Here is a 14,306-nt window from a genome sequence, read left to right as displayed (position 1 = left end):
GCCACCGACGAGCCCCTGGACGACGAGCTGGACAGGTGCCCCCCACCCCCCGCCCCCCCCACGCCCCCCCAGGCCTGTCCTGACCGGGGCGTCCCCCCCACACCCCCCCCAGCGGGCTGTCCTACATCAAGATCTTCGACGTGGGCGTGCGGTACCTGGCGAACCGCGTGCAGGGCCACGTGCAGAGCCGCACGGTTTATTACCTGATGAACATCCACGTCACGCCCAGAACCATCTACCTGAGCGGCCACGGCGAGAGCCAGCTCAACCTGCGCGGCCGCATCGGCGGCGACTCGGCGCTGTCCCCGCGCGGGCAGCAGGTGGGGGCACGGGGGGGTCACGCTGCGGGGACACGCCTGGGGGATGTGGGGATGTCCCCCTGTGGGGACACACCTGGGGGATGCGGGGATGTCCCCCTGTGGGGACACGCATGGGGTATGTGGGGATGTCCCCCTGTGGGGGCACAGGCGGGTCATGCTGTGGGGACACGCCTGGGGGATGCAGGGATGTCCCCCTGTGGGGTCACAGCCAGGTCACACTGTGGGGACACACCTGGGGGATGTCACCTTGTGGGTAACAGGGGGAGTCACAGCCAGGACACACTGCGGGGACACACCTGGGGGATGTCACCTCAGGGATAACAGGGGGGGTCACAGCCAGGTCAGCCTGTGGGGACACACCTGAGGCACTTGGGAATGTCCCCCTGTGGCGTCTCAGCCAGGTCACACTGCAGGGACACACCTGGGGGATGTCACCTCGTGGGTAACAGGGGGAGTCACAGCCAGGTCACGCTGCGGGGACACACCTGGGGGATGTGGGGATGTCCTTCTGTGGGGGCACGGGCAGGTCACCCTGCAGGGACACACACCTGGGGGATGTCACCTCGTGGGTAACAGGGGGAGTCACAGCCAGGTCACACTGCAGGGACACACCTCGGGGATGTCCCCCTGAGGGGCCACAGCCAGCTCAGCCTGTGGGGACACACCTGGGGGATGTCACCTTGCATGCAGCAGGTGGGATCACAGCTGTGGGGATGCAGATGTCCCCCTGTGGGGTCACAGTCAGGTCAGCCTGTGGGGACACACCTGGGGGATGCAGGGATGTCCTCCTGTGGGGTCACAACCAGGTCACACTGTGGGGACAAACCTGGGGGATGCAGGGATGTCCCCTCATGGGTAACAAGTGGGGTCACAGGCAAGTCACACTGTGGGGACACACCCGGGGGACTCGGGGATGTTGTCCTGTGGGGACACACCTGGGGGACTTAGGGATGTCCCCCTGTGGGGTCTCAGCCAGGTCACCCTGCAGGGACACACCTGAGGGATGTCCCCTCGCATGCAGCAGGTGGGGGCACAGGCAGGTCACCTTGTTGGGGACACAGGGACATCCCATCACAGACACCAGGTGGGGCTGGGGGACACAGGTGACGTGTGGGCTGGTGCTAAAGGAGGCCACACCCAGCAGAGTCACCTTAGGTAATCACGGGGCAGAGCTAATTAACCACGCCCAGAAAGGGGCAGGGCTTAGACCACCCTCCCCATGCTGTGAGGTGAGGGCTGTCCCCAGAGGGCCACAAAAAGCCACACCCGGCGGGCAAACGCTTCTCCCCGGCCCTCCCAGTACGCCCAGGCGCTGGCCCAGTTCATCCGCAGCCAGAACATCCGCGAGCTGAAGGTGTGGACGAGCCACATGAAGAGAACCATCCAGACCGCCGAGGCGCTGGGCGTGCCCTACGAGCAGTGGAAGGCGCTCAATGAGATCGACGCCGTGAGTGGGGAGGGGGGTCACAGCCAGGTCACCCCGCGGGGACACACCCGGGGGACGTGGGGATGTCCCCCTGTGGGGTCACAGCCAGCTCAGCCTGCGGGGACACACCTGGGGGACGTGGGGATGTCCCCCTGTGGGGTCACAGCCAGCTCAGCCTGCGGGGACACACCTGGGGGACGTGGGGATGTCCCCCTGTGGGGTCACAGCCAGCTCAGCCTGCGGGGACACACCTGGGGGACGTGGGGATGTCCCCCTGTGGGGTCACAGCCAGCTCAGCCTGCGGGGACACACCTGGGGGACGTGGGGATGTCCCCCTGTGGGGTCACAGCCAGCTCAGCCTGCGGGGACACACCTGGGGGACGTGGGGATGTCCCCCTGTGGGGTCACAGCCAGCTCAGCCTGCGGGGACACACCTGGGGGACGTGGGGATGTCCCCCTGTGGGGTCACAGCCAGCTCAGCCTGCACCAGGTGGGGTCACAGTCAGGTCACCCTGTGTGGACACACCTGGGGGACTCGGGGATGTCACCTCGTGGGTACCAGGTGGGGTCACAGTCAGGTCACCCTGTGTGGACACACCTGGGGGACGTGGGGATGTCCCCCTGTGGGAACACACATGGGGGATGTCCCCCTGCGGGGTCACAGCCAGGTCACCCCGTGGGGACACACCTGGGGGACGTGGGGATGTCCCCCTGTGGGTACCTGGTAGGGCTAAGGGGGTCAGAGCCAGCTCAGCCTGCAGGGACACACCTCGGGGATGTCCCCCGGTGGGGACACACCTGGGGGATGTCCTGTGGGGTCACAGCCAGGTCACCCCGTGGGGACACACCTGGGGGACATGGGGATGTCCCCTTGTGGGGACACACCTGGGGGATGTCCCCCTGTGGCATCACAGCCAGGTCACCCCGTGGGGACACACCTGGGGGATGTCCTCCTGTGGGGTCACAGCCAGGTCACCCCGTGGGGACACACCTGGGGGACGTGAGGATGTCCCCTTGTGGGGCCACAGCCATGTCACCCTGCGGGGACACACCTGGGGCATGTCCCCCTGTGGGGTCAGAGCCAGGTCACCCTACAGGGACACACCTGGGGGATGTCCCCCAACATGTGCCAGGTGGGATACAGGGGGTCAGAGCCAGCTCAGCCTGGAGGGACACACCTGAGGGCACTCAGGGGTGTCCCCCTGTGGGTACCAGGTGGGGTCACAGTCAGGTCACCCTGTGTGGACACACCTGGGGGACTCGGGGATGTCACCTCGTGGGTACCAGGTGGGGTCACAGTCAGGTCACCCTGTGGGGACACACCTGGGGGACGTGGGGATGTCCCCCTGTGGGAACACACATGGGGGATGTCCCCCTGCGGGGTCACAGCCAGGTCACCCCGTGGGGACACACCTGGGGGACGTGGGGATGTCCCCCTGTGGGTACCTGGTAGGGCTAAGGGGGTCAGAGCCAGCTCAGCCTGCAGGGACACACCTCGGGGATGTCCCCCGGTGGGGACACACCTGGGGGATGTCCTGTGGGGTCACAGCCAGGTCACTCCGTGGGGACACAACTGGGGGACGTGGGGATGTCCCCCTGTGGCGTCACAGCCAGGTCACCCTATAGAGACACACCTGGGGGACGTGGGGATGTCACCTCATGGGTACCTGGTGGGACTAAGGGGGTCACAGCCACGTCACCCTATAGAGACACACCTGGGGGACTCAGGGGTGTCCCCCTGTGGGTACCAGGTGGGGTCAGAGTCTTTTTGGGGCTTTGGGGGACCCCCCAAATTACCGCCAGGCCCGCTGTGGCACAGGGGGTGTGTGAGGAGATGACCTACGAGGAGATCCAGGAGCGTTACCCCAAGGAGCTGGCGCTGCGGGACCAGGACAAGTACCGCTACCGCTACCCCAAGGGCGAGGTACCCCCAAAACCCCCCTCCCCGGGGGCACATCTGGGGGGGCAGGGGTGTGGGGACACCCCCTAAGCCCCCTCCCCAGTCCTACGAGGACCTGGTGCAGCGGCTGGAGCCGGTCATCATGGAGCTGGAGCGGCAGGAGAACGTTCTGGTGGTGTGCCACCAGGCTGTCATGCGCTGCCTGCTGGCTTATTTCCTGGACAAGAGCGCAGGTGAGGCCTTGGGGACAGCCAGGGGACACTTGGGGACAGCCAGGGGACACCTGGGGACAGCCAGGGGACACTTGGGGACAGCCAGGGGACACCTGGGGACAGCCAGGGGACAGCCCAGAGCTGCTGTGCCCACCTTGTTTCTCTTAACTCCCCCACCCAGATGAGCTGCCCTACCTCAAGTGCCCCCTGCACACGGTGCTAAAGCTGACCCCTGTGGCCTACGGTGAGTGGGGGTCCCCAAAAAGGGACTGTCCCCCCAGAGTGCCTCCTGAAAATGGGGACAGTTCCCCCAGAAAAGGGAAATTGTGTCCCTCCCAGAAAATGGGGACAATTCCCCCCCAAAATGGGACTTGTGTCCCTCTCAGAATTGGGGACAAATGCCCCTGAAAAGGGACTGTCACCCCAGAGTTCCTCCAGAAAATGGGGACAGTACCCCCAAAAAGGGTGTGTCCCACCCCAAAATGGGAACAATCCCCCCGAAAAAGGGTGTGTCCCACCCCAAAATGGGAACAATCCTCCAAAAATGGACTGTCCCCCCATATCCCACCCCAAAATGGGGTGAATCCCCCAAAAATGGACTGTCCCACCCCAAAATGGGGTGAATCCCCAAAAATGGACTGTCCAACCCAAAATGGGGACAATCCCCCCAAAAAGGGTGTGTCCCACCTCAAAACGGGGACAATCCCCCCCAAATCCCTCCCTTCCTCCCCTGGAACAGGGTGTGAGGTCGAGCCCATCTACCTCAACATCGAGGCAGTGAACACCCACCGGGCACGACCCCAGGTGAGAAACCCCCTCCCCAAATCAAAAAGGGTGTGTCCCACCCCAAAATGGGAACAATCCCCCCGAAAAAGGGTGTGTCCCACCCCAAAATGGGAACAATCCTCCAAAAATGGACTGTCCCCCCATATCCCACCCCAAAATGGGGTGAATCCCCAAAAATGGACTGTCCAACCCAAAATGGGGACAATCCCCCCAAAAAGGGTGTGTCCCACCCAAAACGGGGACAATCCCCCTCAAATCCCTCCCTTCCTCCCCTGGAACAGGGTGTGAGGTCGAGCCCATCTACCTCAACATCGAGGCAGTGAACACCCACCGGGCACGACCCCAGGTGAGAAACCCCCTCCCCAAATCCCCCCTAAAAAGGAGGGTGCAGACCTCATTAACCCCCCCAAAAAACTGAGGGGGGGGTGTTAGATTTTTGGGGAGATTCCCCCAAAACCCCCCATTTTCACCCCACAGAACGTCGACATCAACCGCACCGCGGCCGATGCCCTCAACACCGTCCCCGAGCACTTCTGAGGGGTCCCACGGGGAAAAGGGGAGCCCCCACTCCCAAATTAAACCTTGTACAACCCAGCAATGAGCCTGGAGATTGGGGGGCTGCACACCAACGGGGTGCCTTTATTTTGGGGGGAGGTCAGGTGGTGGCCGTGGTGGCCTCGGCCTCGCTGTGCTGGCTCGCCCAAAATGTGGGGTCCTTGCCCTGCATCTGAGTGGGAAAAAAATGGGGGAGGGGGCATCAAATTGAGCCCCCCCAAACTCAGAGATCCCCCCCCACAACACGGCCTCACCTTGGCCACGAAGTTCAGCACGTCCTTCTTGGAGGTTTCCTTTTCTGCCCGTGGCCCCCACTGGTATTTGAATTCGGGGGGGTCCGTCAGGGGGATGGGGGTGGTCTCCAGGTACCTGCAGAGGGCTGGCTGGTGACCCCTCCCCCAGCAGGTTTTGGGGTGCACAGGGGGGGTGTCCAGCGCTCCCCTGGCCCCGTGAGGGACCCTTTGAGGCACGGGGTGTGGGGGCTGCGGGCTTTGCTCTGCGGTGTGGTATAAACAGCCCGGCTGAGCTGGCGCCGAGGCTGCTCTGGGCACACCGGGAGGGACGGGGGGACCCCCTGCACCCCAAATTCCTTCCCCCACCACCCAGGACCCCCAAACTCACTTCTGCCGCACAAACTCCTCTGTCACCAGCTTCCGGACGTCCCCGAACACGCTGTGCTGCTTCCTGGGGATGGGGGTCAGTGAGGGGTGGCACTGAGCAGCCCTGTCCCCCACCCCACCCCCTGTGTCTCCCCCCATATCCTACCCTGGGTACACACGGAGCAGGTGCAGGAATTCCCACAAAGCACCTGGAAAAGGGGGTGTCAGTGAGCGGGGTGCAAAGGCAAAGTGGGGTACGGGGTGCTGGGGAGAACTCACTGTCTTTAACTGAGTTGCCCTTCATGAAGATGAAGCTGAGGATGACTAAGAGGAGCCCCATCTTCTCCTTCTCCTTGCCCCTGAGGCACACAGCGGGGTGTCACCCATGCTGGGGACACGCCGATGGGGTCCCCCCACCCCTCAAATCACCCAGGTGCCCCTCACCTGCACAGGTACTCGCCCTCAGCACGGGGCAGGTTGTTGATGAGGATGTAGATGTGGCGTTTGGTGTCGATCTCCACCAGCTGCAGCCCGAACACCTGCGGGAGCGCAGGGGTTAATCCACGGGGCATCTCCCCCCCAAAAGCCTCCCCTTCCCCTGCCGTGCTCCCCCCACCTCCTGCAGGGTCCTGTCCGCCCTCCTGACGATTTCCGTGTAGGCATCCCGGTATTCCCGGATTATATTCTTCAGCATGTCTGCAGAAAAGGAATGCTGAGAGAGCCTAGAGCTCTGAGCTTAAAGAAAGGTTTTAAGGGTCTAAACACGGAGGAAGGGGGCTCCCCCAAACGTACCTGCCCTTTTGATAGGAATCTTCTTCTGGTCCTTCACAAGCAGGAACTGCACCAGCTCACTCACCTGTGGGGGAACGAGCAGGGAAGGCCAAGAGCGGGCTGATATCAAAAGAATGCAGACACAGGACTCCGGGAGCGGGCAGAGAGGGGATCACCTCAATCCACCTTCTGGTTCACCTGGTCCTGGGAGCGCCGCTCCACCTGGGTCGGGATGAAATCATCCTCCCCATCGGTCATCTGAGTGGAAAGGACAGGAGAAGCGGGGTAATTTGATGATAGAGAAGGGACCGAAACCGAGAAGGGGACAATGGAAGAGACAATGAGGGGAGAACGGCTTCTCACCTGAGAGTAGCCAAGCCCTTTGCTGCGCTTCCGCTGGGACATTTCTCACAGCAGCTCTGAGAGGAAAACAAGCACCGGGAGGACTAAAACCGCGACGGGAGCACCCCTAAGGCCGCCCCACGCCTCCCACCCTCAGCAGGGCCGCAGAGACCCCCCTCGAGGGCCCGGCCAACGACTCGGCCCGGACACGAACCGACACCGACCGCGCTCCGACCGCGACTGCGCTGGCCCCGCCCACACCCGCCGACCCCACCCGCGCCAGCCCCTCTTCCCATTGGTCCAGCCCCCGCTCGCCCCCGCCTATTATTCCATCCCTGTGTTACGATTGGTGGAAAGACGGAGCTCGCCCCGCCCCCTGGCGCCCGCCGGGCGAGTCTCGCGCTCCGCCCTCCCCCCCTCACTTCCTCCCCTCAGGCGGGAAAAAGGCGGGAAAAGGCGAGTCTCGCGCGCCCCCCCCTCCCCTCACGGCGGCGAAATGGCGGCGAGCGCTGGAAAACACCGCAAAACACCCCAAAACCCAGCCCCCGCCTAACCCCAGTCCCCCCACATCCCCCCTCACACCGCCCCCAAACCCACTTTTAAAAGCCGCGCATATCCTTTTTGCCCCCGGCCTGCTCACTCATCACAGCCCCCCAGCCCCCTACTCATCCCACAGCCCCTCCAAACCTTCCCTCACGCCCCCTTTCACAGACCCCCCTCAACCCCCAGCCCTCCTCACCCACGATCCTCACGGTGATGGAGGTCTTGGCACCCCAAAACTGCATCCAGCACCCCAAAACTTGTGCGCTGACCCCCTTCCCTCACCAGCCTTGCACGCCCTCATTTTGGCTGGGGTCCCGCACTCAGCTCCCCTCACTCATTTTTTAGGTTTTCATCCTGCTCCCTCTGGCCCAAAGTCCTTTTTTGGGGGGTTTTCTTTCTCTCCACAACTCCATTTTGAGGGTTTTTCTTTCTTTTCTGGGGGCTGTTGGAGTTCCACCCAAATATTGAATAAATGAACTGCATTTGTGTTCCCACCTTTGTTTCTGTTTTAGGCGGGTCTGAGTGTCATTCCCACAAGGATTTAGGGGCATCACAGTACCCCTGGGAGTGCCCCAAAATAGGGGGAGAGGGGGAGGATTTGGGCTCCCAAGGGAATATTGGGGGGCAGGGGATTCCAAAGAGGGCACCATGGCACCCCAAAATGAGGGGGTTTGGATTTGGAGGCCTCAATGACAATCCTGGGTCTGTTGAGGGGGTAAACAATACCCCCAAAATGGGGCAAATCCAGCCCAAAATGGGTTGGGGTCCCCAGTGGGGCCTCGGGAGTGATCCTGAGACATGGGGACTCCCAAAACAAAGGGATGGGGCCACCCTGGGGGCCAGGACTGTGGGAAGGGGGGACTGGAGAGGTTTTGGGGAAGGGTCTCAAATCCTCAGAGGAGCTCTGAAGGCTTTTGGGGGTCCCTGAGGGGTTTGGGGAGGGGTCTCGGGGATACTTTGGAGGTCTTGGGGGGATGAATTAATTTTACGTCTCTGCCCCTTTAAACGGACCCCGCCCCTTTGGGCCCCGCCCCTTTAAGCGCAGAACGAGGCCCCGCCCGTTTCTGGCTAAGCCCCGCCCCGTTGCCCCGGTAACAGCCTCTTGCCGGAAGTGACGCGCCGGAAAGCGGAAGCGGCGCCATGAAGCTGCTGACCCACAACCTGCTGAGCTCCCACGTGCCGGGGCTGCGGCCCGGGGGCGGATTCCCCCTGCGCATCGAGGTGCGGGGGACGGGGGGACCCCGGGGCACCGGGGACACCGCGGGTCCCGCCTCTGACAGGGCCCCGCCACCTCTCGCCGTTAGCGGTTACCGGAACCTTTACCGGAACCGTAACGCTGCCCCCAGCTTCCTCCCCGTTCCTCTGGCACCGCCGCGGTTCCCATCGGTGTCTCCTCATTTACCTCCCGCCACTCCCATTACCTCCCCCGTTACTCCCGGTAGCTCCTCCGTTAACCCCAGGAACGTCCGGTAATTTTTCCCGTTGCCCTCAATAAATCCCGCGTTCAACCCTCCCGTTAAGTGTCCCGTTAACGGCCCCGTTCCACGTTTGTGAACTTTGTTAACCGCCCTCCGTTATCCCAGTCCCCCTCCCGTTATCCCATTCTCGTTATCCCAGTTCTCACCCCCGTTATCCCCGTTCCCGTTATCCCAGTCCTCTCCCGTTAACGCCCCGGTCCCCCATCCCGCCGCGGTTCGGGTCGGGCCGGTTCCTCCCCGTTAATCCCCTCGTTACCCTCATTAGCCGCCGGTAATTGCCCCTGATAAATCCCCGTTAACGGCCCCATTTCTCTCATTTGCCGCCCCGTTAATCCCCGTTCCCCCCCGTTAACACCCCCGGTAACCGCTCACACCCCCCCAGCCCCGTTCGTTCCCTCCGGACGTTATCCCCGTTAACTCTGCCGGTAACTCCTGCAGTTACCGCCGTTAACGCCGCCGTTAGAACCCCCGTTATCCCCTAATTAACCTCTAATTAACCCTCGTTAACCCCTAATTAACCCCCGTTACTTCCCCCGGTTCCTTCCAGGTACGGGTCCACCCGGTGCCCCCCCCGGTAACACCAATTAACTCCCCGTTATCCCCCGTTCTCTCCAGGTTCCGGTCCGGTCGGAGCCCCCGTTAATCCCGTTGTTCCCCCGTTAACCCTCCCGTTCCCTCTCCCGGTTCCCCCCGGTTCGGGTCCTCGGTTCCCCCGTTCCCTCCAGGTTCGGGTCCGGTCGGAGCCCCCGTTAACCCCCCCGGTCCCCGCAGGCCGCCGAGGTTCGGGTCCGCCCGGTGCCGTTCAACGCCGCCTTCGTGTCCCGGTTGGTGCCGCGGCTGCGCTGGGACGCGCTGCGGGAGGCGGCCGAGAGCGTGAGCGGCGGGAGTGCCCCCCAAAGCTGGGGCACCCCTCGGAGCTGCCCCCCGAGCCCACCCCCGGCTATGAGGCCGACGAGGAATTCCTGCGCCGCCTCCACCACGTCCTGCTCGAGGTCAGGGGGGTCCCCAAAACCCCCTGAGGGGGGCTCCCCGAATCTCAGGGACCCCCCTTTTGACCCCAAATTTCTCCCCTCCCCCCCCGCAGGTGGAGGTGCTGGAGGGGTCCCTGCAGTGCCCGGACTCGGGGCGCCGCTTCCCCATCTCCAGGGGGGTCCCAAATCTGCTCCTGACCGAGGACGAGGCCTGAGGCTGGGTCAGGACCCCCCCCCAAAATCCAAAATCCCCCCAAAATGGCGCTGAGCTCCTCCCCCCAAGGAAGGATCGGTGGCAGAGCGGGAAAACCCCGAAATCCCGCGGTTGTACCCCAAAAATGGGGCCCGAATTTTATCCCCCCCCCAGTGTTGAAATAATGAGGGGCGTGGTCTGAAATGCTCATTTGCATGTGGGTGGGGTTATCACTATGCCCTTCCCCTATGCAAATTAGGTCAGTGCTTATTTGCATTTTGGGCGGGAATTGCTTTATTTCTATAATGGGAGAGGAATTTTCCCTTTTTTCCCCCCAAATTCCCTTTTTTTCTCCCTAAATTTCTCTTTTCCTCCCAAAATTTTAAGTTTTGCCCTAAACCCTTTTATTTCCTCAGGATTTCACCGTTATTTTTTCCCCAAATCTCTCTTTTTATCCCAAAATCCTCCAGTTTTGCCCTCAGATTCCTCTGCTTTGTCCCGGTTCCCTCCCTTGTACCCCCAAATCCGGATTTTGCCCCAAAATCTCATAATTTCCCCTCAGTTTTTTATATTTTGCTATCAAATCCTCCTGTGTGACCCAATCCTTTCATTTTTACCCTCAAATCCTTCCTTTTTATTCCAAAACTCCTATTTTTTCCCAAAATTCCATCTCTTTCCCCCGTGTTTCTCTTCCCCGTGTTATGGCCTGTTGTATCTGTAATTATTCCCATAAATTTAATAAAAATCCCCTTTTTTTGCCCCGATGTTGGGCCGGAATCGCCTCCTTTGTTCTCTTTGAGGATCCTCTCGGGAGAATCCTTTGGGATGGAGGGAACGGGGAGCACGGGAGGGAATTTTGGGAGAACCTGGAGGCGCCCGGGTGAGCGTGGCAGCCCGGGAGGGACCCGGAGCCGCTGTCCGGGCATTCGGGAGGCTCGGGGATGATCCCGGAGGGGTTCCCGGTGTTCCCGGGAGCACCTGGAGCCTTTTCCAGGTGTCCCGGCTCACCTGGGCGGACCCAGCAGGCCTTTGGAGGACCCGGCTCGTCTCTATGATCCCAGAGCGCCTCTTCCCCTCCCTTTCCACGCGCTCGCCTCGATGGTTTTGGCGCGCGCCGCCGGAAGTGGCGTCAGCACGGCGCGCCGCCGGATGTGACGTCAGTGCGTAGCGGCAGCGGGCTGAGGCGGGAGCGGCGGTTGGAGCGGGGGCGCCTGTGAGGGGCGGGAGGGCCGGGGTGTCCCTTCGTGGTCCCTTCATGGTCCCCTCAGTGCCCCCGCACCGTGTCCCCCTCAGTCCCTGTCCCCGCTCTGTCCCCGCGTCCCCGCAGGGTCCCCGCGCCCTCCCCCCTGCTCTGTCCCCAAAGCCGCCACCCCCTCCCTGTCCCTGTCCCCTCCCTCCTCACCCTGCCCCAGTGTCCCCTCACTCTGTCCCCATGTCCCTGCACTGTGCTGGTGGCGCTCACCCTGTCCAGTCCCGTGTCCCCCTGGCTGTCCCCTCAGTGTCCCCTGCGTGTCCCCAGGCACCAAGTCCCCCTGGCTGTCCCCTCAGTGTCCCCTGCGTGTCCCCAGGCACCGTGTCCCCCTGACCGGTCGGAGTGTCCCCTGGCTGTCCCCTGGCTGTCCCCTCAGTGTCCCCCCTGTCCCCAGGCGCCATGTCCTCGACGTCACAGAAGCACCGGGACTTCGTGGCGGAGCCGATGGGGGAGAAGCCGGTGGGGACCTTGGCCGGGATCGGGGACATTAGGGATGTGCTGTGCAGGAAACTGGAGGAGAAGGGCTTTGACAAGGGGGTACTGGGGACGCTGGGGACACCTGGGGACAGCAGGGGCACCTGGGGACAATGGGGACACTTTGAGACACCTGGGGACAGCAGGGACACCTGGGAAAGGGTTTGGACAAAGAGAGATGTTCCCAGAGGTTAGGGACACGTGGGGACATCTGTAGGGGTTTGGGGACACTGAGGAAGGCATTGGGGACAGCCCTGGGGACAACCAGGGGTGCTGTGGGGACAAGGGGAGGGGACACAAGGGCCAGGAGCTGTTGGGGACACAGGGAGTGAGGGGGGTGTGGGGACACTGCGGAGGGTGTCAGTGTCCCCAGGTGATGTCCCCATGGCCCTGGTGACACTGCTGTCCCCTGGATGTCCCCTCCAGGCGTTTGTGGAAGGACAGGGATCTCTTGGGGCCACAGGGCTGGGGCAGGACTGGAGCTCTTTGGGGCCACTCAGGAGGGACAGGGGGACACTGGGTGATGTCCCCACCCCCTGGTGACACCGCTGTCACCTCGCTGTCCCCACCAGGTGTTCCTGGTGCTGGGGCAGCTCTGAAAGGACATGGTGACCAGAGCTCCTTGGGGGGGTGACTCAGGAGGGACATGGGGACACTGGGTGATGTCCCGAGCCCCTCCCTGCGCCCCAAACCCTCCCCGAGCCCCCCGGCCCGGCTCTGCGCCCCCAAATCCCAGCCCTGCACCCCCAAATCTCTCAAACTCCTGGCGAGTTCCAGGCACCCCTTGGAGGGGTTGGGGACCCCCCGAGTTCTTCAGGGACCCCAAAACCATCCTGGGGTCCCCAAAACCACCCCAGGGACCCCAAAACCAGCTCTGGGGACCCCAAAATTCACCCAGAGACCCCAAAACCAGCTCTGGGGACACCAAAACCATCGGGGACACTGGGTGATGTCCCCACCCCCTGGTGACACCGCTGTCACCTCGCTGTCCCCACCAGGTGTTCCTGGTGCTGGGGCAGCTCTGAAAGGACATGGTGACCAGAGCTCCTTGGGGGGGTGACTCAGGAGGGACATGGGGACACTGGGTGATGTCCCCACCCCCTGGTGACACCACTGTCCCCTCGCTGTCCCCTCTCTGTCCCCTCCAGCCATTCCTGGTGCTGGGGCAGCTCTGGGGTCTCTTGTGGCCACAGGGCTGGGGCGGGACCGGAGCTCTTTGGGGCCACTCAGGAGGGACAGGGGGACGCTGGGTGATGTCCCCACACCCTGGTGACACCGCTGTCCCCTGGCTGTCCCCTCACTGTGGTGACACCGCTGTCACCTCGCTGTCCCCACCAGGTGTTCCTGGTGCTGGGGCAGCTCTGAAAGGACATGGTGACCAGAGCTCCTTGGGGGGGTGACTCAGGAGGGACATGGGGACACTGGGTGATGTCCCCACCCCCTGGTGACACCACTGTCCCCTCGCTGTCCCCTCTCTGTCCCCTCCAGCCATTCCTGGTGCTGGGGCACCTCTGGAATCTCTTGGAGCCGCAGGGCTGGGGCGGGACCGGAGCTCTTTGGGGCCACTCAGGAGGGACAGGGGGACCCTTGGCAGTGTCCCCACGCCCTGGTGACACCGCTGTCCCCTGGCTGTCCCCTGGCTGTCCCCCCCTCAGGCGTACGTGGTGCTGGGGCAGTTCCTGGTGCTGCGCAAGGACGAGGAGCTGTTCCGGGAGTGGCTCAAGGAGACGTGCGGGGCCAACGCCAAACAGAGCCGCGACTGCTCGGGCTGCCTGCGCGAGTGGTGCGACGCCTTCCTCTGAGCCCCCTCCCCAAAAACGGCACCCCTGACCCCCCCGAGCCCCTCCCTGCGCCCCAAAACCCCCCGGGACCCCAAAACCAGCTCTGGGGACCCCAAAATTCACCCAGAGACCCCAAAACCAGCTCTGGGGACACCAAAACCATCCTGGGGACCCCAAAACCAGCTCTGGGGACCCCAAAATTCACCCAGAGACCCCAAAACCAGCTCTGGGGACACCAAAACCATCCTGGGATCCCCAAAACCACGCCAGGGACCCCAAAACCAGCTCTGGGGACCCCAAAATCCACCCAGAGACCACAAAACCAGCTCTGGGGGCCCCAAAACTCACCCAGAGACCCCAAAAACACTTCTGGGGACACCAAAACCATCCTGGGGACCCCAAAGCCACCCCAGGGACCCCAAAATTTCCTGACCCCCTCCCCAACCCATCCCCCCCATACCCATGGGACCCCCAAACCAGTGCTGCCACCCACAAAACTCATCCCGGGGGGGGTCCCGTGGTGCCACCCCTTCCCCATCACCCCAAAACCAGCTGGGGGTGGGGGGGGTGAGGGGGTCCCCGCCTGCCCCTCCCCCCATCACAGGGTGGGATTTTGGGGCGCCGCCTTCGCTGGGGGGTTTGTGTTCATTTGGGGTGCCCCCCTCCCCCCCCACGCCATTAGTGTTACTTTGGGGTGCCCCCG

The 14,306-nt window shown here is 63.0% G+C and overlaps 4 protein-coding genes across 8 annotated transcripts in view; 3 read left to right on the top strand and 1 right to left on the bottom strand.

Moving 5' to 3' along the window:
- Positions 1–6,762, top strand: part of LOC121340065 (6-phosphofructo-2-kinase/fructose-2,6-bisphosphatase) — a 10,852-nt gene extending 4,090 nt beyond the window's left edge. Inside the window, exons 7-13 of one of the 4 annotated variants that reach the window (XM_041412462.1) lie at positions 113–320; positions 1,621–1,767; positions 3,566–3,670; positions 3,750–3,879; positions 4,040–4,102; positions 4,926–4,990; positions 6,634–6,762. In XM_041412462.1, the coding sequence (XP_041268396.1) occupies positions 113–320; positions 1,621–1,767; positions 3,566–3,670; positions 3,750–3,879; positions 4,040–4,102; positions 4,926–4,990; positions 6,634–6,693 (778 nt within the window). In that variant the 3' untranslated portion in view covers positions 6,694–6,762. Of the gene's footprint in view, positions 1–112; positions 321–1,620; positions 1,768–3,565; positions 3,671–3,749; positions 3,880–4,039; positions 4,103–4,597; positions 4,663–4,925; positions 4,991–5,121; positions 5,239–6,633 lie in introns of those variants that run through there. The other 3 variants (XM_041412460.1, XM_041412459.1, XM_041412458.1) reach the window with 3 other exon arrangements.
- LOC121340066 (non-structural maintenance of chromosomes element 3 homolog) lies at positions 5,257–7,067 on the bottom strand. Of its 2 annotated transcripts, XM_041412464.1 has the most exons (10): positions 6,933–7,067; positions 6,756–6,827; positions 6,591–6,654; positions 6,415–6,494; positions 6,243–6,337; positions 6,078–6,157; positions 5,965–6,007; positions 5,821–5,883; positions 5,454–5,568; positions 5,257–5,371 (listed from the first exon to the last, which is right to left on the bottom strand). In XM_041412464.1, the coding sequence occupies exons 1-10, from the start codon at positions 6,972–6,974 to the stop codon at positions 5,300–5,302; spliced, it is 726 nt and encodes a 241-aa protein (XP_041268398.1). In that variant the 5' UTR covers positions 6,975–7,067; the 3' UTR covers positions 5,257–5,299. The 2 variants fall into 2 exon arrangements, with proteins under 2 accessions (XP_041268398.1, XP_041268397.1); XM_041412463.1 differs by having other exon boundaries at positions 6,756–6,974.
- A 1,498-nt stretch (positions 7,068–8,565) lies between these two features.
- On the top strand, positions 8,566–10,860 carry TRMT112 (tRNA methyltransferase activator subunit 11-2). Its single transcript, XM_041412469.1, is given in 4 exon segments — positions 8,566–8,675; positions 9,704–9,829; positions 9,832–9,924; positions 10,017–10,860. Coding segments are annotated over 4 exon segments (402 nt in total). The 5' UTR covers positions 8,566–8,594; the 3' UTR covers positions 10,119–10,860.
- An 872-nt stretch (positions 10,861–11,732) lies between these two features.
- BANF1 (BAF nuclear assembly factor 1) lies at positions 11,733–13,691 on the top strand. Its single transcript, XM_041412470.1, has 2 exons — positions 11,733–11,882; positions 13,478–13,691. Exons 1-2 carry the CDS (start codon positions 11,748–11,750, stop codon positions 13,622–13,624), a joined length of 282 nt encoding a protein of 93 aa, XP_041268404.1. The 5' UTR covers positions 11,733–11,747; the 3' UTR covers positions 13,625–13,691.
- The last annotated feature ends 615 nt before the right edge of the window (positions 13,692–14,306 follow it).

This window comes from Onychostruthus taczanowskii, unplaced genomic scaffold (genome assembly GCF_017590055.1).
Source record: "Onychostruthus taczanowskii isolate IOZ18803 unplaced genomic scaffold, ASM1759005v1 scaffold394, whole genome shotgun sequence".
Lineage (NCBI taxonomy): Eukaryota > Metazoa > Chordata > Aves > Passeriformes > Passeridae > Onychostruthus > Onychostruthus taczanowskii.
This window is presented reverse-complemented; position numbering and strand designations above follow the sequence as displayed.